General features: G+C 51.7%; 2 protein-coding genes across 2 annotated transcripts; one reads left to right on the top strand and one right to left on the bottom strand.

Annotated features, from left to right (window-relative positions):
- Positions 1–3,325: 3,325 nt before the first annotated feature.
- On the top strand, positions 3,326–6,082 carry LOC100282509 (uncharacterized). Its single transcript, NM_001156600.2, has 5 exons — positions 3,326–3,739; positions 4,280–4,342; positions 4,750–4,830; positions 4,932–5,094; positions 5,526–6,082. The coding sequence occupies exons 1-5, from the start codon at positions 3,633–3,635 to the stop codon at positions 5,817–5,819; spliced, it is 708 nt and encodes a 235-aa protein (NP_001150072.1). The 5' UTR covers positions 3,326–3,632; the 3' UTR covers positions 5,820–6,082.
- Positions 6,083–18,376: 12,294 nt separating this feature from the next.
- On the bottom strand, positions 18,377–22,418 carry LOC100274558 (uncharacterized). The gene is made up of 8 exons (NM_001148913.1): positions 21,907–22,418; positions 21,018–21,138; positions 20,507–20,624; positions 20,252–20,388; positions 19,990–20,085; positions 19,731–19,823; positions 18,890–18,962; positions 18,377–18,807 (listed from the first exon to the last, which is right to left on the bottom strand). The coding sequence occupies exons 1-8, from the start codon at positions 22,227–22,229 to the stop codon at positions 18,554–18,556; spliced, it is 1,215 nt and encodes a 404-aa protein (NP_001142385.1). The 5' UTR covers positions 22,230–22,418; the 3' UTR covers positions 18,377–18,553.
- Positions 22,419–22,671: the final 253 nt, after the last annotated feature.

The following is a 22,671-nucleotide window of genomic DNA, read 5'->3' as shown; positions in this document are numbered from 1 at the left end:
TGGTTCAGAAAAAACAACCCGTAGAGAGCATTAGGTCCTTGTGCGGACCAATGGAAGTGTCACCCGGTGGTTCAACAAGGATTAATGAGGAGTGTCGACTCTCTGAGGCTTTGGGAAAACGTCGACGAGTCTTCTAAAACTTGCTTTACTATACACATTTATATCTGAGCAATTTTAATTCAATCGTTAGCATTCTTAAAATTGTATTGTAAGCATATAGTTGTAAATTAGGGTACATAACTCTTTATCGCATGTTTGAGTGAAGTTAGACTTACCATTAAGATTTAATTTACACAATATTTTTTTTTAAAAAAACCTAATTCATCTTCCATCTTGAACGTCATGATTCTAACAGTGAGTTTTTTTTTCTTCTTCTGTCCAATCAGTTAGTTAGCCGGCTTTTGTCTCTGCTGCGTGCATTTTGATTATATATCAGCTAGAGAAGTCAGATGGCATGATCTTGGTGCGAGTTTATCTGCACTCTAGCGTGTTTCCATGTCGGCCGAATTGTTTGCGATCCAAGCAAAGCGTTCCTGGTCCAGGCGGCGAAACCTGAGAGTAATAGTTTAGGGTATGGTTGACCTCTGGATAAGCAGGGAGCATTTTTTTTGGCCTTGGGCGATTCATAAGTAATCATGTTCCAATCTTAATTTTAAAGGGAAGCAGTAGTGTCAATTAGAACATCAATAGATCTGGTTTTTAATTTGTTTCCAAAATTTCATATTTTCCGGTTCACATGCACTAGAGGCGCTTTGACGTGGACACATGATTTAACAAATAATCCAGAATGGTCAGTGGTCAGAATTCAAAGGTCCAAAACCACATGCGTTAGAGAAGCATGCCCCCTGAAGAACAAAAACGACTTGGAAGATCAGGGTAGAGGGTTGCTTTGAGTTTGAGCTAGCAAGCAAGAGCTGATCAGAGAAGCATTTGAACTACACTTCAAGTCCCTACTTTACCTAGCTGCATGCAACAGAATGTGTGAGCAACCACCTAGCTTGTTCCAGTTCTGCACACAAGTCAGTTTCAGGACAGCTGCATGCTTCACGGCTACTCTGACTGACTATCCTTTTTTTTGTTCTTTTTTTTTTTTGTAAAAGGCATGCATGCTTTGCAGTTGCAGGCTGCAGCTGACAAACTCACAGCAGCGAAATGGCGGTTACTTATTCACCATTTAGCATTTACTCAAAAATATCACCATTTAGCCCCAAGATGACAAAAAAGAAAAATTTCCAGCCACCTTTCTAATACTAATTTAATGGATGACCTTCCATGAACCTGCAAAAAGCTGTCATCACCATTGATCAGACGGTAGTGCAAGGCACCAAAAAGATGTTTTTATTTTTTTTTGTTGGCTAGGATATGATTAAAAAACAGCATGATTTTCAGGGTCAGCCACATCACTGTTGCCATGTAGTAGAGATGAGGCACACATGGAGTTTTTATTTTTGTGTGTGTGTGATGTCTGAATGTGGGTGGGTGTGTTAAAAAAAAGTATCCATCTCTGTGATGTGGTGGTGTTTTCTTTTTGGGTTCATTAGGGAGGTGACTCTGACATGGTGCGGTGTCCTTTGCTTTGCGCCCAGGGATTAGCTTTCTTTAATCTCATGATGAGAGCGCTGGATCAGAAGCAACGGCTCACAGCATGTCAACCGTTTTGCGCAGGTATAAAATATGGTGGCAGTGGCAGTGGTGGAAGCCACTTGTTTGTTTAGGGCTCGAGAGGCAGGCAGGACCGCAGGAGATATGAGAGGAAGCTGCAGATCTTCTTGGTCACTTCACACAATCTCCTGTGTCATGTCCATGCCTGTGTATGCCGAAAGGCAAGGCCCCTAGATTTTGCTGAGATTTTCTCGGTTGCCTTCTCTGTAATTCATGCATCTTGTAACATCTAAGATATAATTCTTCTCTTGTATGTTCTTTTTAATGATAATGATAAAACTTGTCTATCTTTTATCGTACCCATTTGTTATTTCCCCTAGGGCAGACTTGTACTGTACAACAATAACTTCACAAACTTAGATGGTGTTTTGTATTATAGACTGCACTGTTTGCAGAGTGTAATTTTAATATGAGTACGAGAATGTGTAAAGTGTTGAAGATAATCATAGTGCAGCCAAAAACATTGTTTGCGGAAAAGGGGGAAGCACTAGTCAAGAAGATCAGACAATCATCTCTATCTCTCCATTAGTCCTGAGCTGGGCCCTTTTCTAATTAATTCAGACAGAAAGCGGGTAATCCTTTTTTATTTATCGTTGAGTTGATGAGACGCAATTAGGGTGGCGGTAGTGGATCACGCATCTAGCTTAGTGAGTAATGATGCCCAGCAACTGGCAGATTTGCCCGGCACATCTCCAGGTGTTTGATTTGCAGTCCCTTCCCTTCCCTTGTTGCACTCTTGGTCTGGGAATCCGTCCATCAATTCCATCCCATCCATCCATGGAACATTTTGCTTTGCCGTGTGTGTGTATGAGAGAGAGAGAGAGAGAGAGAGAGAGAGAGAGAGGTAGCGGGTATAAAGCAGAGGCATGCAGATGGAGGGAATCTGCAGGCAGCACTTGGACCGATTGCAAATTTTTCTTGAGGGGTGAATGGAGCAGCATCCTGCTTCCATCTGTTGTCTCCCTGTTTGCCAGAGCTAGGAAGTTGCTCTCCTTTTTGCTAGCCGAATAATCATGTCCCTACGCAGACTTGGGCTGGGCCCAACTGCCGCCCTCTGACCGGGAGAGTTGCGTTTCTTGTAAGCTGAAGATCTAAGGAGAAAAAAAAAACTCGATGGGAGTGTCTGGAGGAAAATTCAGTGGGAGTGTGTGATCTGATCAGTGTGAGGAAATGTCAGCTCCTGCTTTCTCCCCGCTTGTGTCAACTCCTCAAGGCATTTGTTCTCTCGTAAAGATAAAGAAAAAGAAAAAAAAGAGTTGGTGGGAGAACAAAGGCATCAGTTGGTTTGCATGTCACGGTCACACTCACACCTGATGACATCGTTTTGCTGCAACGAGTGACAGCCCGAAACAACACAAACAGAAGATATTGGGCTCTGGAAAACAGCCCGGCCAAGTTGGTTGGTGAAGGGAACCGGATCCGTTTTGTAGGAGTAAGCCCACCATAAAAAATATACAGCTTGTTCGCTGCGGCTTGCTGCGGCTGCAATCCGGCTGCGGCTGCGGGTTCTACAGTATTTTTCTCTCTATGGATTGCAGCTGCAGCAGTCCAAACAGCTGCAACAGTGTCGGCTTGCAGCCAGCCGAACACGCCCATATATATACTTCGTCCACTACGGCCCATCACTGTCAAGTCACTCCACGCGCTTGCTGTGACTGTGAGGGCCAGCCGGGCCATTCTTCTTCGCATGGCCATATCTCATCACTCATCAGTCCACCAACGTAATCGCATCAAGCCCCCTCACGTCTCCCGAAATTCCAAACTGGGGGGCCCCTCCCCCGCGCCTCGGTGTGACGACTGGCGAGGACCTTGCTAACAACAGCCAGGGCAGCGTCCAGGGGGCACTCTGCAAAGCGCGCGACCGGACGGCCCGGTTCGTTCTCGACCTCTCGTCTCGCTCATCCGCCCGCCCCCGAGGAAGGAACCCTAGCCTAGCCTTGCTCCGACCGGTCGCCGCGGCGACTGCGACGATGATGGACTGCGCTGGAGGCCGAGACCCCGTGGAGGACTTCCTCCTCGGCGGCGCCGGCGCCGGCGACGACGGAGATCTCGTCGCCGTCTTCTGCGACGACGGAGGGTACGGCGATGCCGACCGGAGCACCCCTTTCTCGTCCTAGTATATACTTACATGTGGACTGCGTTTAGGCTTACGGACCGGTGCATGGGGTTTTATACTCCCGAGGGTCGTTGTCGCTGCGGATTCCTTTTTTGTTTTGTTTTGTTTTAATTTTGTGGGCGGTGGTAGACTGGTTGCTTGATTTGGCTGGTGTAGATTCTAAAAACTATGTGCTAACCGAAACAGCATGCGCATATATCTTTCTTTTTTTTTTCTGTCCAAGGGAAAGGAGGAAGGCTTGTGTGTATCTGCCAGTTTTCAGTCTGCCATTCTGTAGCCTAACCTATGGTCATGCGATTATGCGACTTAGATTAATCAGCAATCTGCAGTGCTACTTGGTTTGCATTATCATGATCCCTTAGGCGTTTTCTTCTTATCTTTTGACTGAAATGCTAGCAGCACAATAGTTTATTAGATGCTTGAGCAGCTACTCTGCACTTTCATTTCCTCTGTATGTATTTCCTGGTGTGGAATTTGGTACTTACTTTGCAATTGTAGCAGACTTGGGATTGAGGGTATCCATGGAGATGCTTGTGGATTTGAGCAATCTAATTTGGGGAAAAGGTATTGTGTCTTGTCCTTACTCTTCATTCTGATTGTCAAGTACATGCATGTAGCTGAATTGTGTCAAGTTCATGTCCACTGTGTGTGTGTGTGTCTATTTGGGCATCCTGTTCTTCCTTTTCATGGGGTTCAAGCCCCAAGCAGGAAACATTAGGCTTTAAAGGTTCTAAAATGCCATCAAGATTGTATGGCATTTAAGTGTGCAAATGCAATCAGATAATAGTGGCTGTATAGCATATTGCTGTCAAATTATCTTGCATCAAATTTCAATTCCCATGTGATCTGGTGTGTTTCATTTTCTTATGCTTGCCAATGGAATCACAACACTATGAACATAGCATTCAACTTGTACATGGCAGTTCCTTATGTTTTGCTCTATAATAATATAAATACTTTGTTCTGTGCAGGGGTAGAGATGAACCATGTTCATCTGGCCCAACATCCAAAGCTTGCCGTGAAAAAATGAGGAGGGACAAGCTGAATGACAGGTAATATTATATGATACCTCTGAAACCATTGCTCAAGAAAGGAATGGTGAATGCACTTACTTGCACATATCTTAGTTTTCTTCTGTTATTTTGAATTGCAGGTTCCTGGAATTAAGTTCAATTATGAATCCTGGTAAGGAAGCAAAGTTAGATAAAGCAAATATATTGAGTGATGCAGCCCGTATGGTGGCACAACTTAGAGGTGAGGCAGAAAAGCTTAAGGAATCAAATGAGAAGTTGCGGGAGAATATCAAGGATCTGAAGGTATCTTCCTCATACAGCCTATCCTTCTTACTAATCTTTCTACTGGATTTCAGAGTCTTTGATGCCCTCCACATGCTTCTCAATGTCTTCTAAGGTCTTTTTTCTTGGATAAGGGAAATTTTATTGCTTCAAGATAATCATAAGTCACAACTCTTGTCGTTTCTTGTTGAAAATGCATGATTTTTTGTCTTCTGCTTCTGCACAAGGTTCCAAGCTGGCAAACCTAGTTCTACTGAACTCACAATCATGCCCAATGTTTCTGCGGCCATTGCTTGGTCCAAATTAGTTTCTAGACTAGATTTGTCATTTTCAAATATGCATGTTTAGAGATGGCCAGTGTAACCTCTCACAGACTCACACATCTATAAGAAGCCTACTCTCTGACCAAAGCTGTTTGCTTTAATTAGGGGAATGCTCTATTATTGTTTCAGGAGGAGAAGAACGAGCTCCGTGAAGAGAAAGTGAGACTAAAGGTAGAAAAGGATAGGCTGGAGCAGCAAGTCAAAGCTATGAGTGTAGCTCCTACAGGATATGTCCCCCATCTCCCTCATCCAGCTTCATACCATCCTGCTGCGTTCACTCCATTTGCGCCGCCACAGCAAGCTCCAGCCAACAAAAGTGCTCCAATCCCAGCACCGTTCCCTGGGATGGCGATGTGGCAGTGGTTGCCTCCGACCATCGTGGACACAACTCAAGATCCAAAGCTCTGGCCCCCAAATGCTTAGGGGCAGCTACCTTGGAATGTTGACTCATTGTGCCTTTTCATGCATTTGGTGGGCAAATCAGTGTCAGTTAGGTCCCTGGAGACTGGAGAGGAATCAAGTTCGCAACTCGCGCCATGTTTATGCTGTAACAGCTGGTTTCCAGCACTACTTATGAACTTACTTTGTTCTACTGAAGGGTGGTGCCTGTAATTAATATATGGATCTTAACCCTCTAGTTGGCATGTATATCATTTGTTCTATTCGAGAGCTGAATTTTAAGGACCATTATTGAAGTCATGAGTGCAGTAAAAAAAAAGCAAAGCCCTCAAAGATAGAAAGATCCCTTATCAAATCTAAAGTAGTGGGCCCTGTTTTAGGGGCCATCAGTACAAGAAATCAAGTCAGTCAACATATTGAAATGTTTCTACGACACAGTATGTTGGGGCGACGGCAAAGACGCCACCCTTCGCTCCAGGCCTTCAGCGTCTCCGCCATCTAGCGACGTCTTCGGCACCAGGTGACTGTCGAACTGGTCCCTCGGAGGGCAAATGTTGGGGCGAAGGCAAAGACGCCACCCTTCGCTCCAGGCCTTCGCTGCAGCCGCTGGTCCGACGGAGGCAAAGCGGGCAGGGACACCCTTCGCAGGTCTCGACACCTTGACGAAGACCTGCGGCGACGTCCTCACACGGCGCGGCCTCATTCAGCCCCAAGGCCCGCGTGTGATCTGGCCCATTGTAACGGGCCCCGCGTGGCCGCCTCTGTATTACGGGCCTGACTTGTAAAGGCATACTTGTAATTACAGCTTGTAACCCTGCTTTATGGGAATATTCCGGGGATAAACTAGGCGTCTGAGGGCACATGCGTCCTTGAGACAAGACGCTGGGCGCTCAGACACCTATAAATACCCCCGCACAGTGCCCGTGAGGGGCTAGAAAAACAGAGCTATTGCCCCCGTGCACGTAACCCTGTTGTCGCCATTGTTCACCCCCGTTGGCCCACTTGCAGCAGAGAGCAAGTTCCAACATTTGGCGCCCACCGTTCGTGCTACGACAAAACCACCCGCGATGGCACCCAAGAGAGCTAACCCCAAGGCTGACGAGGCTGCGAAGGCAGCACTGCTGGCCGCAAGAAAGGGCAAGGCCCTCGTCCTCACGCAATCCACCCACCAAGAGCCCACTGAAGACAATGTTCCCCACACCGGCGAAGACGACACCTTCCGCACCTGCGGAACCGAAGGACAGTCACAGCCGCCCCCAGGCTTCGCCCCACTGGAGGGCGCGGACCTCACCGAGGACGGCGAGGTCCTCGGCGTCTCAACAGAAGAACAGCTGCAGCTGCGCGCCCTGCGCCTCAGGAACCGCAATCTCCAAAGGCAGAAAGAGATACTGGAGGCCAAGCGCCAGCGTGTGTCCGCGCTAGCCAAAGTGCGGCAAATGATACGCGACGAGGAGCAGAAAGCCCAAGACCTCGAGCGCGAGATCGCGCTGATGCAGCGCGAAGGCCACCTCGGTTTGCAGCAAGAACCACCCCTCCAGCAACGCGCTCAGCCGGAGGACATGCGCGAAGGCTACCTCGGCCGACAGCACGGCCAACCCCTGCAGCACCGGGCGCAGCCGGAGAACCCGCGTTTCCCCCAGCATGACTACGCCCCCCAGCACGGCGCGCCATTCCAAGGGATCAACTACCTCGACGAGCGAAGTCCCCTGGCGCCACACCTGCAAGTGACGCCTTGGCCAGCCAACTTTCGAGCGGGGGCATACCCCAAGTACAACGGCAGCACCGATCCGGCGCAGTACATCATGAGTTACCAAGTCGCCGTTGCATCAGCCGGAGGGGACGAGGCCACAATGGCAAAGTCTTTCATCATCGCCCTAGAGGGCCCAGCACTCACCTGGTTCACCAGATTGCCCCCGCTGTCCATTGATTCGTGGCGAAGTCTCAGGGACAAGTTCCTCCTCAACTTCCAAGGGTACCGTCCAGACACCGACGCTTTGGCCGAGCTCTCGCTTTGCAAACAGCTGGAAAAGGAGACTCTGCGGGAGTATTACCGCAAGTTCTTAACACTCAAGTCACAGCTGCCCTCTGTCGACGATCAGATCGCTATCCACTACGCCATCAATGGCCTTCGGGCCGGCGTCCTCTACAGCCATTGTATCAGGGATCCACCCAAGAGCTTGCAGGAGCTATATCAGCTCTTCGAAAAATATGCCAAATCCGAAGAGCTCCACCAGCGCAAGGTCGAGTCGCAACGGAAACCCAACAGTCAGACTCCGCAGTCCAGCCGCACGTGGACAAGGACTTCGCAGCCAGACTCCAGTCGAGACAGCCGCAGTCAGCAGCAAGTCCACAACATCGTCAACCAACAGCCTGCTGCCGACCCCCCTCGCCGCCAGGAATATCCCCCACAAGGCCGCGGAAATGGAACGCGCGGCAGGGGTCGAGGGCGGGCGCAGCAGCCACCGCGCCGGTTCTATTGCCTTTTCCACGGCGAAGACTGCGCCCACCAGACCAAAGACTGCCCCGAGACGAAGGCCACCAGAGATAGAATGGCGAGGGCGCAGCCGGCCGACAATCCCAGAATTGTCGCGCATAACTACCAGCCACCCCCTCCACCATACGTCCACGCCCCCGCTCCGCATCCACCGCACCACGCTTACCAACATCATCAGGAAGTACAAATCGTACCTCCTCCACCCCCACCACCACACCAACAACACCAAAACATTCCCCATCCCCCAAAGCAAGAAGACTTCGCCGATCAACCTTATCGCGGAGTCATTCACATGATAACAGGGGGGTCAAGCACCGACTTCGACACCAAGCGGCAGAAGCGGGACCACTACCGCAGCATCAACCATGTCGCCGTCACTGGCCCAGTCGTGCAGACGAAGTGGTCCCATATACCGCTAACCTTCGACGCGCGAGACGTCGACCTGCGCAGCGCCCCCCACATCGACGCAATGGTCATCAACTGCAGCGTGGCAGGCTGGGACTTACACAAAGTCCTCGTCGACAACGGCAGTCAGGCGGACATCATCTTCCTCCACGCCTTCGACCGCATGGGCATAAGCCACAGCTTGCTGAAGCCTTCGGACAACCCGTTGTATGGTTTCGGCGGCAAGGGCACCTTTCCAGTTGGCAAGATAGAGTTGCCCCTCTCCTTCGGTGTAGCACCCAATGCCCGAAGTGAGCAAATAACCTTCGACATTGTCGACATGGTATATCCATACAACGCCATCATGGGCCGAGGCTCCATCAACAAATTCGAAGCCGCCATCCACGGGTTGTACCTATGTATGAAGATACCAGGCCCGCTGGGCGCCATCACAATCTACGGCAACCAGCAGACGGCGCGCAACATAGAGCGGGACTTCGTGCCCGGTCAGAGAAATGTACACTGTCTCACGACCCAGAGCGAAGTCCCTGCGCCGGCTAGCCCAACCAACAAGCAGCACGACAAGGCACAGTTGCAGTGCCAAGACGGGACCAAGACTGTCCCCCTCGATCAGGCCACGCCCAAACAGACTGTAACTATCAGCGAAGACCTCACGTCACTTGAAGAAGAGAAACTTCTCTGCTGCCTGGCCAAGAATAAAGATGTCTTCGCCTGGTCTGCCCTCGATCTGGTCGGAGTCAGCCGAGCCATAATCGAACACAGCCTGGGGATCGACCCTTCGGTGCGACCCAAAAAGCAGAAACTTCGCAAGATGTCAGATGAAAAGACAGAAGCCGCCAAGGCGGAGGTGCATCGCCTCCTGGAGGCTAAATTCATCGAGCCGGTGGCTTACCCCACGTGGCTCTCCAATGTTGTGATGGTGCAGAAGAAAAGCGGAAAATGGCGCATGTGCATAGACTTCACCAGTCTCAACAAGTCCTGCCCAAAGGACAATTTCCCGTTGCCACGGATCGACAAAATAGTCGATAGCGCGGCCGCATGCGAGGTCATGTCCCTCCTCGACTGCTTCTCCGGCTATCACCAGATATACATGAAGGAGGAAGACAAGGCCAGCACCAGCTTTATAACACCCTTCGGCACTTATTGCTTTGTCAGAATGCCGGAGGGTCTCAAGAATGCCGGGTCCACCTTCTCCAGACTCACCAAAACGGTGCTCGAAGGGCAGGTCGGCAGAAACGTATTCACATATGTGGACGACATCGTCGTCGCCAGCAAAAATAAGGAGGACCACCTCGCCGACCTGGCGGAAACATTCGCGAGCATGCGAGATGCACGACTCCGCCTAAACCCGGAAAAGTGCGTTTTCGGTGTCCGCCAGGGCAAGATATTGGGCTACCTGGTGTCCCGCCGAGGCATCGAGGCCAACCCAACCAAGATCCAGGCCATCGTCGACATGTCGCCTCCGCAGTCCGCCAGGGACGTCCAGCGCCTGACAGGCAGGATGGCCGCCCTCAATAGATTCATCTCCAGGTCCGCCGAGCGAAGTCTACCCTTCCTCAAAACCCTCCGCGGCGCGAAGGACTTCGCTTGGGGACCGGAGCAAGCAGCGGCCTTCGCCTCATTAAAACAGTACCTGGCGGAGCTGGCCATCCTCACAAGCCCAGACTCCTCGCTCCCCTTATTGCTCTATGTCGCGGCTTCGCCGCACGCGGTCAGCGCGGCACTAGTGCAGGAGCAGACAGTCGAAGGCACAGTCAGACAGTGCCCTGTTTATTATGTCTCCGAAGTCCTGACACCATCCAAATGCAACATGACAGAGCTGGAGAAGATTGCTTACGCAGTTGTTATGTCCTCGCGCAAGCTGCGCCATTATTTTGAAGCATTCAAGGTCCGAGTCACCTCGGACAGGGGACTCGGCGAACTATTCAGGAACCCGGAGGCATCAGTGAGAATCGCCAAGTGGGCAGCCGAGCTCTCCGGCTACCATATCAGCTTCGAGCCCAGGACAGCCATCAAATCGCAAGTCCTGGCAGACTTCGTCGTCGACTGGACTGGGCCAGTAACACAGCCGGACCCATCCACAGAAAAGGTCTGGACTATCCATTGCGACGGTGCATGGTGTCATGCGGGGGCAGGCGTCGCGGCAGTCATCACCTCACCAGCCGGAGTCAAACACAGATACGCAGCACGCCTCAGCTTCGCTCTGGAATCCGACAAATGTACAAACAACATAGCAGAGTATGAAGCAGTCATCCTCGGCCTCCGCAAGCTAAGGGCCCTCGGAGTCACCACATGTATCATCAAAACAGACTCCAAGATAGTCGCCGGTCAGGTCGAAAAAGACTATGCAGCAAAAGACCCCGCGCTCATGCAATACCTCGCGGCTATCCGAAGTCTCGAGAGGCAGTTCAAGGGATTCACCCTACAGCATGTGGACAGGGCCAAGAATGAGGAGGCTGATGCATTAGCCAAGGCCGCCGCCAGGGGCGAGCCCCTGCCCTCCGACGTATTCTTTCACACCATCGGCACGCCAGCCGTCCGGAGCCCCGAAGGGCTCCAAATAACAAATGATAGCGAGGGCCACCGTATAGTCCACCTAATCATGACCGAAGACTGGCGGGCCCCAATAACCCTGTTTTTACAGGGATACTATCACCCAACCGACGTCAGTGAGGCGAAGCGCCTCGAACATCGGAGCCGGGACTTCGCACCAATCGAGGGCCAATTATACAAGAAGGGGGTCAGTCAGCCAATGCTTAAATGCGTCACCGAGACCGAAGGCATCCAAATCTTGCGCGAGGTCCACAGTGGAACTTGCGGCTCGCACGCGGGGCCAAGGGCCCTGGCTGCTAAGGTGATCCGACAAGGGTTTTACTGGCCTGCAATGATCTGCGCCGCAAATCGAGTCACAAGGTCCTGCGAAGCTTGCCAGAAGTTCTCTCCTCGGTCAGGCAACCCCTCGCAATACACAAAGCTGATCGCCCATACATGGCCTCTTCAGCGCTGGGGCCTGGACATTGTCGGGCCCTTGCCCACCGCTCAGGGGAACCTCAAGTTCGCCTTCGTAGCCGTCGAATACTTCACCAAGTGGATCGAAGCGAGGGCTGTGTCCACAATCACATCAAAGACTGCCCAAAAATTCTTTTGGCAGAACATTGTTTGCCGCTTCGGAGTACCGTCCGAGCTAACAGTTGACAACGGCAAGCAGTTTGACAATCAAGATTTCAAGGATTTCTGTTTTTCCATCGGCACCAAGCTTGCCTTCGCTTCAGTCTATCATCCGCAGTCCAACGGAGTTGTGGAGCGTGCCAATGGGAAAATCTTCACAGCCATCAAGAAGATGCTCCTCGACGAGAAAAAAGGCAGATGGACCGACTTGTTACCGGAGGCAGTCTGGGCGCTAAACACAACCGAATGCAGGGCGACCGGGTTCACTCCTTTCCGCCTTCTATACGGATCAGAGGCAATGACTCCGCAAGAAATAAAACATGGGTCTCCGCGCACAGCTCCGTCAGCCACCCCTGACGTCGATGAGCCAACCTCCAAAGATCTCATTGACGGAGACCGGGTCTTCGCCCTGCAGGCCTTGAACAAATACCAAGCCCAGACCAAAGCATGGCGCGACCGCGCAGTCATCCCAAAGGAGTTCAGCGCGGGGGACCTCGTACTCATCCGAACAGCTCGGACGGAGTCCAAGGGCAAGCTGGAGCCCAAGTGGGAGGGCCCCTTCATAGTCAAGACAAGAGCTTCCCCCAGCGCTTACAGACTCGCAACGCCAGATGGCGAGGACCTGGAGCACTCCTGGAACATTGACAACCTTCGTAAATTTCTTGTTTAATTCCTAGGGCTGAGTTCGCCCTTGTAATTCACCGCAAACAATCTTGTACCGGCCCGCACTCTTTTCCTCCCGGGGGGTGAGGTTTTTAACGAGGCGGAGCCATGTAATATATGTGAGAAAAATCCCCCGCAAAAGCATGTGTCGAAAAAAGACCGCGACAACGGTCTTCGGCATTCGACCAACTCGAAGTCACCGCGAGGCTAAGCGCTAGCCACCCTCGCGTGCGACCAATCCGCGCAGAAGTCGCCTAAGGGTGCAGCCGGATTTAGCACAACAAGTGCGCAAAAATCAAAGTCTATCGCGAAGACTATCCGCGCAGAAGTCGCCTAAGGGTGCAGCCGGATTTAGCACAACAAGTGCGCAAAAATCAAAGTCTATCGCGAAGGCTATCCGCGCAGAAGTCGCCTAAGGGTGCAGCCGGATTTAGCACAACAAGTGCGCAAAAATCAAAGTCTATCGCGAAGACTATCCGCGCAGAAGTCGCCTAAGGGTGCAGCCGGATTTAGCACAACAAGTGCGCAAAAATCAAAGTCTATCGCGAAGGCTATCCGCGCAGAAGTCGCCTAAGGGTGCAGCCGGATTTAGCACAACAAGTGCGCAAAAATCAAAGTCTATCGCGAAGACTATCCGCGCAGAAGTCGCCTAAGGGTGCAGCCGGATTTAGCACAACAAGTGCGCAAAAATCAAAGTCTATCGCGAAGGCTATCCGCGCAGAAGTCGCTTAAGGGTGCAGCCGGACTTAGCACAACAAGTGCGCAAAAATCAAAGTCTATCGCGAAGACTATCCGCGCAGAAGTCGCCTAAGGGTGCAGCCGGACTTAGCACAACAAGTGCGCAAGAATCGAAGTCTATCGCGAAGACTAACCGCGCAGAAGTCGCCCAAGGGTGCAGCCGGACTTAGCTCCACAAGTGCGCAAAAATCAAAGTCTATCGCGAAGGTTTTTCACGCAGAAGTCGCCTAAAAGGCGCAGCCGGAGCCTACCGCAAAAACCGCCCAAGGGCGCAGCCGACCCAGTATGGCAAAAGCAGAAGCGACAGCAAGACCAATTATAATCACACTGGCACAGCACAATCAATCACACCAGTCAAAGCACACAGCGCCCTCGCAGGCACAAGCACGCGAGGGCACACCACTCCATTTTACAAACCCTTGCACATACACAAGCGAGGGCACTATGCCCTACATCGGCTCAACTTTAGGAATAATCCCCATCTCTCTATAATTAAATAACATTATCCTAAGCTCCTCACCAGCAAAAAGGCTTCGCAGCTCCCCTTCCCCCACACCCGAGACGGCCGGCAAAGACAGCAGCCCCTGCCGACCAACCCTACTAACGCGAAGACGAGCCCCTTCCTCCGCACTAATCCTACGCTTCGCAACCGCCCTTCGTCGTCGGTGCCCGGTGCTAGGACCGGGCACGCCTGGCGCGTCCACAGCATGTAGCGCAGCCTCCGCCGCAGCCTCGTCCAGGGCCGCAAAATAGTCCAAGTCCTCCTCGGACGACTCCTCGGTCCATTCAGCCGAGCTCCCAGAGTCAGTAAAATCAAAAAACTCAGAAACAGACCCACCACATTCATTTCCACCTTCCGCGGTCGAAGCCGCCAAAAAACCAGTAGTAGCGGTTGCGTGCGCAGGCCCAAAATCTTGAACCTGCGCAGCAACCAAAATTCAGTACATCATCCAAAAATCCCTCAACCCTAAACACCACCTACGCCACCTGCGAAGGCCCTGCCGCTGCGGGAGCCTCCGCCGCCGCCTCCGCCGTTGTCTCCGCTGGATCTTCAACGCCCGGCACAGCGGCTGCGGGGGCATCAGACGCGCCTTCGGCCACCCTTGGGAGTAGGCCTTCGCCGGCCGCAGCAGGTACAAGGACGCCTGGTGCATCTTCCGCGGTCACCGGGGCGACTCCAGTGGCGGCCTCCGCAGGGGTGGTCTCCGGCTCAGGCGGCGCGCTGTTCAGCGCCCCAAAATCGTCCACCCGCTCGCCGCGCTCCGCCTAAGGCAAAACGTACAAAAAAAATTCAGCAAACACACGCACAAACCGCACCCAGCAAGCACCGAGCAAACGACAACGTTACCTGAGCCCTTGCAGCCTCGGCCCGCGCCCGGACCACCTCTCGACCGTATGAACCCCACATCCGGTCAAAGAGGGCCCCGCCGGACTCCTTCACCACGGGGTCTTCGACCTCAAAGATATCTCGCCCAAAATCTTCATCCACCTGGTCGAGGGCCTCAAAGTGCCGGCAGCCTTCGCGAGAGAGCGCGTTCATCGCTGCCTCGCAGGTGACCAGGGAGGTGAACGACATCAACCCCGCCAAGACAGTGGGGAGCTCCTGCAGTTCCTCCTGCACCCACTCCAGACAGCGAAGTCCGGCCTCTCGCTCCGGCACCTCGAAGTCGCTCGTCCGCACACCCAGCTCGCGATATGAAGTCATGAGCTGCGTGCGCGTCCGTTCGGCCTCCGCTCGCGCCGCGGCCTCGGCCCCCTCCGCGCGGCTCTCGAAGGCAGCAAGCCGCCGCTGCAGCTCCCCGGCGAGCTCCTTGGCGACATTGCCCTCCGCCCGCGCCAGCCTGGCCTCCGCCTGCGCAGACTGCTCCTTGGCGATGGCTTCGTTGGCCTCCCTTCTCTCCTCCATCAGCTGGCGCCGGAGGTCTGCCTTCTCCTTCTCAAGGGCGGCCACCTTCTCCGCCAGCTTGCGGCACTTGCTGTCGGAGGCCGACTTCTCACGGACAGCGTCCGCGTGTTGCGTCCGAAGTCTCTCGACCTCGGCAGACAACGTCGCCGTAAGGGCCCCCGACGCAGTACGGCTGGTGAAGTCAGCCACCTGCAGAACACACATAAGGCCCGTGTTAAAAAAAAAAAAAAAAAAAAAAAAGAAAAAAAAAAAAAAAAAAAAGAGAAGCTCGGCAGACCTGACTCAGCGCCTCCATTGCTTCTTTCAGCCGGCGGGTCGCCGCGTCCGCCTCGTCTCTGACCAACGCGAGGGCAGTCACCTCGCCTCCAGCGCCAAGGATCTCTACCCCCGCCTTCGGCGCTGGCACAGCCGTCGCGACCGCCGCGCCAGGCACAACTAGAGCGAGCGGGCCCTCGTCCAACCCTGCAACGCATCAACAGATTTAAAAAAAAAAAAAAAAAAAAAAAAAAGTGTATACATACAGACTCACCCCCAAGATAATCCTCCACATCAATCTCAGTGCCGAAGTCGGCAACGCGTTTGCCGGGCGGCGGTAGCGATCGGGCCGCCTTCGCAGCCTCCGCCACTCCGCTGGCGGACGGCACCACCTTCGACAGCTTGGGGCCTCCGGCGCCCACCGTCGCCTCCGGCGCCTTGCCAGGCGCGGAGGCACCCGCCTTCGCCGGCAATGGCGGCTTGCCTCCGCCGGAGGCCTCAGCCTTCGATGCTCCCCGCTGCCTTTTCGGCCGGGCTTCATGAACCCTCACAGTCGCCTGACGTTTCCGCGCCGCCGCTTGGCGATCCTTGTCCATCACTGCCCACACAACATGACCGATATTTCGCCCATAAGGAAAAACTTTCCACCGACGAGCCATACGAGATGTAAAACAGTCCTCTTCATCCCAGGGGATAGGAATGTTTTTAGGCCAGCAACCCCCGGTAACCCTCAGCATCCGAGCCGAAGACTCCCGGAGCTCGGGCGAAGACATCCTCTCCCCCGGGGCCGCACACGTCCTCATTAACTCTCTAGCGAAACTATCAGACACCCCAAGCCCTCCCATCGCAGTACCTAATTTTCTCTTTTTCGAAGAGGTGGCGGCCGCCAGCGCAGGGTCGCCTCCGGCCTCCACCGCCGGTTTCTTCCCGCGGCGGTCTGCTTCGTCCTGACCAGGGTAGCCGTCGTACGGCAGTTGATTTAATTCAAAGACCCTGTTCAAGCGATCGTTTGACCCACGGATATCGAAACTGCGCTGGCCTTCCGTCTTCGGCACGTAGCGCCCCACGAGTCGCACCGCCAAGTCTTCTGCATCGCGCACGAAGGCGGCCGGGTCACGGTTCCGCAAACTCAGTGCGAAGGCAGGACTTCGCACCTCCCTTCCTCCGTGAAAGGGCATCCGGCGAGGGCATACTTCGCCCAGCGCCCAGCCGTGCGCCAAGGGCCAGACCCCGTACGCCGCAAACTCTTCAACCAAATCACGCCCGCTGCTCTGTCCGGCGGCGTACCGTAGGGCCTCTTCGTCTGTATCCTCTTCTGCCACTTCGAAAGGCGGATACGCAGAGTAATAGTGAGAGCACATTAAGGACACGGGGAGCCCTTGATGGCCTTCGACAGTCGCCTCAGAAACATAAAACCAAAACTCATTCCAACTGCCCCACTTGTTGCGGGCGCACGGGACCAACTCCACTACTGGCATCGTGGTCTTGCCGGTCTTCGGCGTGAAAGTGCACGACCCGAACTGCGCAACTCCGCCCTCAACCACCCTTTTCTGCCAATGCAAGCAATAATTCTTCGCGAAAACTTCCACCGACGGCTGCCCGCCGTACGAAGTCGTCGCCCAGACATACTTCGCCAGCGCCACTATGGCGTTCGGCGTAAGCTGATGTATTTGAACACTGAATCTGCGCAGGACTTCGCTGACAAACCGGTGCGCAGGCAGGCGGAGTCCGGCGGCGAAGAACGCCTCGAAAACAACCAACTCGCCCTCCGGCTCGGGGACTTCCTCCGTCCCCGGGGCCCGAGCGACTCCGTCGCCAAAGTAGCCCAACCGCTGCATATCTTCAATACGGCCTGACGTCATCCGTGACACACCGAATTCAACAGAGTCGCCGGCGCGCAACTCCTCCACCATCGCGTCACTCAACGTCTCCTCAGACGAGGCGGCGGCCGGCGGCGTGGCGGTGGCGGAAGAAGAAGAGGATGGCATGGCTACGTACCGTCGGCGGCGGCGGGCGGTTTGCTTCACTCGAGCCAGAACGACGGCGAGCAAAGGGAGCAGCGGAGGAAAAGGAGCAGCAAGGCGGCGGGCGGCTAGGGTTTTACGGAGCGCGGAAAGCAGAATTCAAACAGCGCCGCCCCCGCCCCCCTTTTATAGGCAGGGCACGGCTCCTCGGGAAACCCACAACCCGACAGGCCGCGACGCTTCGGGAAACCCGCAATCCAACAGTACGCCGTCCATCAACGGTCACATCAAAAACCCCCGCGGAACCACTTCGAGCGAGGGCAGCGTCTCCGCCATCTAGCGACGTCTTCGGCACCAGGTGACTTTGTCGAACTGGTCCCTCGGAGGGCAAATGTTGGGGCGACGGCAAAGACGCCACCCTTCGCTCCAGGCCTTCAGCGTCTCCGCCATCTAGCGACGTCTTCGGCACCAGGTGACTGTCGAACTGGTCCCTCGGAGGGCAAATGTTGGGGCGAAGGCAAAGACGCCACCCTTCGCTCCAGGCCTTCGCTGCAGCCGCTGGTCCGACGGAGGCAAAGCGGGCAGGGACACCCTTCGCAGGTCTCGACACCTTGACGAAGACCTGCGGCGACGTCCTCACACGGCGCGGCCTCATTCAGCCCCAAGGCCCGCGTGTGATCTGGCCCATTGTAACGGGCCCCGCGTGGCCGCCTCTGTATTACGGGCCTGACTTGTAAAGGCATACTTGTAATTACAGCTTGTAACCCTGCTTTATGGGAATATTCCGGGGATAAACTAGGCGTCTGAGGGCACATGCGTCCTTGAGACAAGACGCTGGGCGCTCAGACACCTATAAATACCCCCGCACAGTGCCCGTGAGGGGCTAGAAAAACAGAGCTATTGCCCCCGTGCACGTAACCCTGTTGTCGCCATTGTTCACCCCCGTTGGCCCACTTGCAGCAGAGAGCAAGTTCCAACACAGTACAAGAAAGAGCAAAGGTTGTAGATGTTAACAGTTTCTTTTTCTTCCTTACACGGTGTTTCCCCCCTGCAAATTTAGGATAAAAAAAGGATACAACAGAGGTGCTCTAATCAAAGGCTGGAACAAACCACCTCGAAACTGTTAACTGAAAAGTGGTGTTGTTTGGATCTGTGCGACGACATCCTATTGTCCATAACGGCACGGCACTGTTTCTCCGGCGATGAGCTTGTCCAGGGCATCCGGCGGAAGGCCGATCATCTCGAGCGTCTTCTCCCAGACCAGCTGCGAGGTTTCAAGGCTGTGCGCTTCTTCAGACGCGTTCATCGGATTACAGTCGTAGTTAATGCAAGCACAGACTGGCCAGTCTTCCGACTTGAGCATCTCACAGTACTCTGGAACTTGGGGGTCACATGCCGCAAACAGTGCACTCCTAGAACCTGGACGGGATCCAGAACAGAATATCAGTTGTGTACCAGAAGATGCACAAGCTGTAGAGTGGCGGAAGTTCGGTAGCTTCACCTTCTTGACCATCGAATATGAAGTAGGGAAGAAAACGGTATGCAGCTACAACAATCTTAGGAAGGTCTCTTGTCTGCGTCATGTAACAAGTGCTGAGTTTAACATTTATATACATAGTGAACGAAAGACATACAGTAAGAAGAATAGAAGGGATAGACCCCGTGCCGGAGGCTCCCACACGAGTGTAGTCTAGGGAAGGGACAAAACCATGGCAAGTCTTTGCTTCGAACCCGTATCCTAGTGACTCAGTGAGACACTGCACCGGGCTTGTCCTTTACAGATAGTAAGCAGAATAGGTTGCTAAATTATGGTCTTCAGGATAAGTGATAAATATACTTTACTGGGGAGTGGTAGGACTTATGATACATGTGAATCAATCATGGACAATATATGCACCTTTTCATTTGCGTTTTCTTTTCTATCACTGTGTTCAATTAATCATGAGTGATAACTATCCACACCTCTATATTTCCCGAAATGTGAACGTTGGATAGGCATGCATGTTATATATATATATATATATATAATAATAATAATAATCCACCTCCTGAAACAGCACAAATGACCAGACCACAAATGAAATGGAAATGGAACTCACAACATTCGTGTCGACAATTCCAGGAGAAGTATATATATATATATATATATATATATATATATATATATATATATATATATATATATATATATATATATATATATATATATATATATATATATATATATATATATATATATATATATATATATAATAATAATAATAATAATAATAATAATAATAATCCACCTCCTGAAACAGCACAAATGACCAGACCACAAATGAAATGGAAATGGAACTCACAACATTCGTGTCGACAATTCCAGGAGAAGCACAAATTATGCTGATGCCAGCTTCTGCAGGAATTCTCTTATGAAGCATGCTACTAAATTTTACCTGAGAGTGCAACAAGAATAATTCAGACCTATTCCTATTATAGATCAAAGGCATGTACTTTTATTTTGATATAACAGGGAGAAAAAACAGTTCAAAGGTATAGAATAGGAACTAGCATTTCAAATGGAGCAACTTTTTTGTCAGCAGCCTTTAACAGATAGGTTACCTGTGCCAACTTGCTATTTGAATACGCCAACCAACTTCTATATTTATGTTTTCTCAAGTTGAAATCTTCAGCATCAACAAAACCTACACTGTGCATCTGCAATTGGATACAAACAGGTCAGATGCTGGTAATGTAGCCATAAAAGAATTGTAGAGTGTCATCTTCATTGATACTAAATTAACACTAGAATTCAAGCATTTGCATCCATGGTAGAAAACTGTGCCTGCAATACAACTAATGGTGGTGAGACAAGGAAACTCACGATTGAATTAACGTTAACGATTCTGCTGGGAGAACCTCGGAGAAGGGAAGGTATAAGCAGCATCGCCAGTAATGCAGGTGCAAGATGGTTCACTTGCATGTGTTCTTCATGTCCATCCTTCGAAAAATGTTGGGGTTCTACATAGAATGGAAAAGGTAGATATATATGCTACAATTTAAAATGCATGCTTAATTGAAACCTGATATTTAGTATGTCAAGACCCAAACGATTGTGTTAATAAATAATCTTGCAGACCTCCTATAGCGAAGATGCCAGCATTGTTGATCAACACGTGCAGCGGTGCCATACGAGCATTCCAAGCATCAGCAAATTTTACGACCGAGTCGAGGGAGAGCAGGTCAAGTTCCATCACCTTAAAGAGTAAGGTGTAAATGATGAAAAAAAAGCAGACAACCAAACCAAATTTATGATCCTGAAGTTTATGAGTTGCAAGTTATCTAGGTGTGCCTGTCATCTGTTCCAATCATGATATGCGTCTCTGTGACTGATTATAGGTGGCAAGTGTGGTGAACTTACACATAGGTAATATATGTAGTTAACTACATAAATATTGCTTAATAAATATTCATATGGAAGTCATTTAAACAAATAGCAGAAACTCAGATTCATGTTTAAATGCACCAGATTGGAAAAATTAAAAAAAAATGTCTGCAGGCACAGTCAGGTCACGCTGTACAAAATTTAAGCAACTTAAACAGACTCATTCATCATCCAAGGGCCACACAGCAAGTATCTTGAAAATTACCTCGGCATTTAGTGGTCTTCCTGTTTCTGAATTTTCATTCTGCCACTTCTGAATCAACTCTTGTGCCACCTTGGGTCTCCTTACAGCCATAACAACATGTGCCCCAGCGAGAGCGAGTTGCCTGTTTTGTACATTAAGCAAAAGGATCCAGTTAGTACCACCAGTTCCAGTTTGAGAACAAGATGCACACTTCTTATTTGGAGCCTGCTTTCTGGTTTGTAATTTTGTACAATGTTTCGTGCAAACTTGAATTCCAATACAACAAGGCCTTTTATTTTAGACTGGTAATAACATGAAGACTTAGGTGCTTCGATGTAAAATGGAGTAGATAGATAGATTTTGTGGAGCAATCTGATATGTTTTATTTCTATAACGATAGGATAGACAAAACCAATAGTCTACCTCAACTTGCTTGGGACTGAAAAAGTTTTGTTGTTCGTGGCGTTGGATAGACAAAACCAAGCTTTCAAATCAGCAGCACAGGGCATGCTAGATTTGAGTGTCCAGCAATCAGCAGTCAGTTGGTGAAGTATTTGCTTTATTATATAAAAGATTAACAATACCAAATACTTATACCATAATTGGTTAAGTAGGACTTCCATATACATGAATGAACAAGATAATCATATACATGAATGAACAAGATAACAGATAAACGTAGTAATAAAAAGTGACCAGGTTTATTATTTTCAGAGTGCACACACATAAGTCAGCAACACTAACCACAGTGCCCAGACACTCTGGAGTAAACTATCATCAATCAATGAATCAATTCGAAAGGCTGCAGCTAACTATGGCAAATCGCAACGGCCGTCTAAAAGATCCATCCATCACATCTTGTGTTGTGGGGTTTTAGAAAACAAGATGAGGGAGGGGAGAAAGCAGGCACCTTGCGATCTCGAGCCCGATGCCGCTGGTGGCGCCGGTGACGACGATGGAGACGCCATCGAGCGGGGGCAACTCGAGCGGGTTGGCCAGGTGGCTGGCGGCGATGCGCTGGAAGAGGAACTCCCCCACGATGGCCATCCAACCGCGGCACCACTCCAGCCACCCTAGCGCGTCCCTCTTCCCGCCCCGCGGCTCCGCCCCCTCGCCGCCGCCGGACGAAGTGCCAGCCTTGCCGTTGCCTGCGGGGGCGGAGTCGAGTCTTTGAGAGGAGGCGACGCCCTCGTCCTCCGACGGCGCGCGGCGGTGGCGCAGTTCGCCGGCCATGTAGACCGGAGGCGAGGCGTGGCGTGTGTGGTAGGCTGCGGACAGAAGGACTGGTGGTTGCTGCTCAGTGCAGCGGCCAGCGTGGGGGTTGGGTCGAGAATTGAGATGGCGATCTGCGCAGCTGCGCTGCCGCCGCTGCGTGCGGGTGCGGGTGCGGGTGCGACAGGGCTCTCCAGCTGTACCTTTGTGTCGGACGACCTTCGTCGTGTCGTCCATGGAGGACTGAAATCTTTTATAATAATCTGTGGCATGGGGTTTCCTTATTTTGCCTTTTTGGGGTTCTTGATTGCTCAGTCGTCCACGAGAAGGCTGTCAAGATTCAAGAAGAGAGGTTCTATTCCGCGACGTAGGATCTCTGTCTTCGACTCGAATTGATGACGGATTGGATGATCTCGATTGATTGACTAACACATGTTGTTTGGTTTGGTTTTATCTTATATCT

Source organism: Zea mays, chromosome 5 (genome assembly GCF_902167145.1).
Source record: "Zea mays cultivar B73 chromosome 5, Zm-B73-REFERENCE-NAM-5.0, whole genome shotgun sequence".
Taxonomy (NCBI): Eukaryota; Viridiplantae; Streptophyta; class Magnoliopsida; order Poales; family Poaceae; genus Zea; species Zea mays.
Note: the sequence above shows the minus strand (reverse complement) of the source record. Positions and strands in the feature narration are given on the sequence as shown.

Coding starts and splice junctions, on each gene's coding strand:
- LOC100282509 (NM_001156600.2), top strand. CDS start 3,633: ATGATGGACTGCGCTGGAGGCCGAGACCCCGTGGAGGACTTCCTCCTC. Junction 3,740..4,279: donor GTCTTCTGCGACGACGGAGG/GTACGGCGATGC, acceptor CAATTGTAGCAG/ACTTGGGATTGAGGGTATCC. Junction 5,095..5,525: donor AGAATATCAAGGATCTGAAG/GTATCTTCCTCA, acceptor TTATTGTTTCAG/GAGGAGAAGAACGAGCTCCG.
- LOC100274558 (NM_001148913.1), bottom strand. CDS start 22,229: ATGGCCGGCGAACTGCGCCACCGCCGCGCGCCGTCGGAGGACGAGGGC. Junction 21,139..21,906: donor ATCGGGCTCGAGATCGCAAG/GTGCCTGCTTTC, acceptor TGTACAAAACAG/GCAACTCGCTCTCGCTGGGG. Junction 20,389..20,506: donor TGGCATCTTCGCTATAGGAG/GTCTGCAAGATT, acceptor CATTCTATGTAG/AACCCCAACATTTTTCGAAG.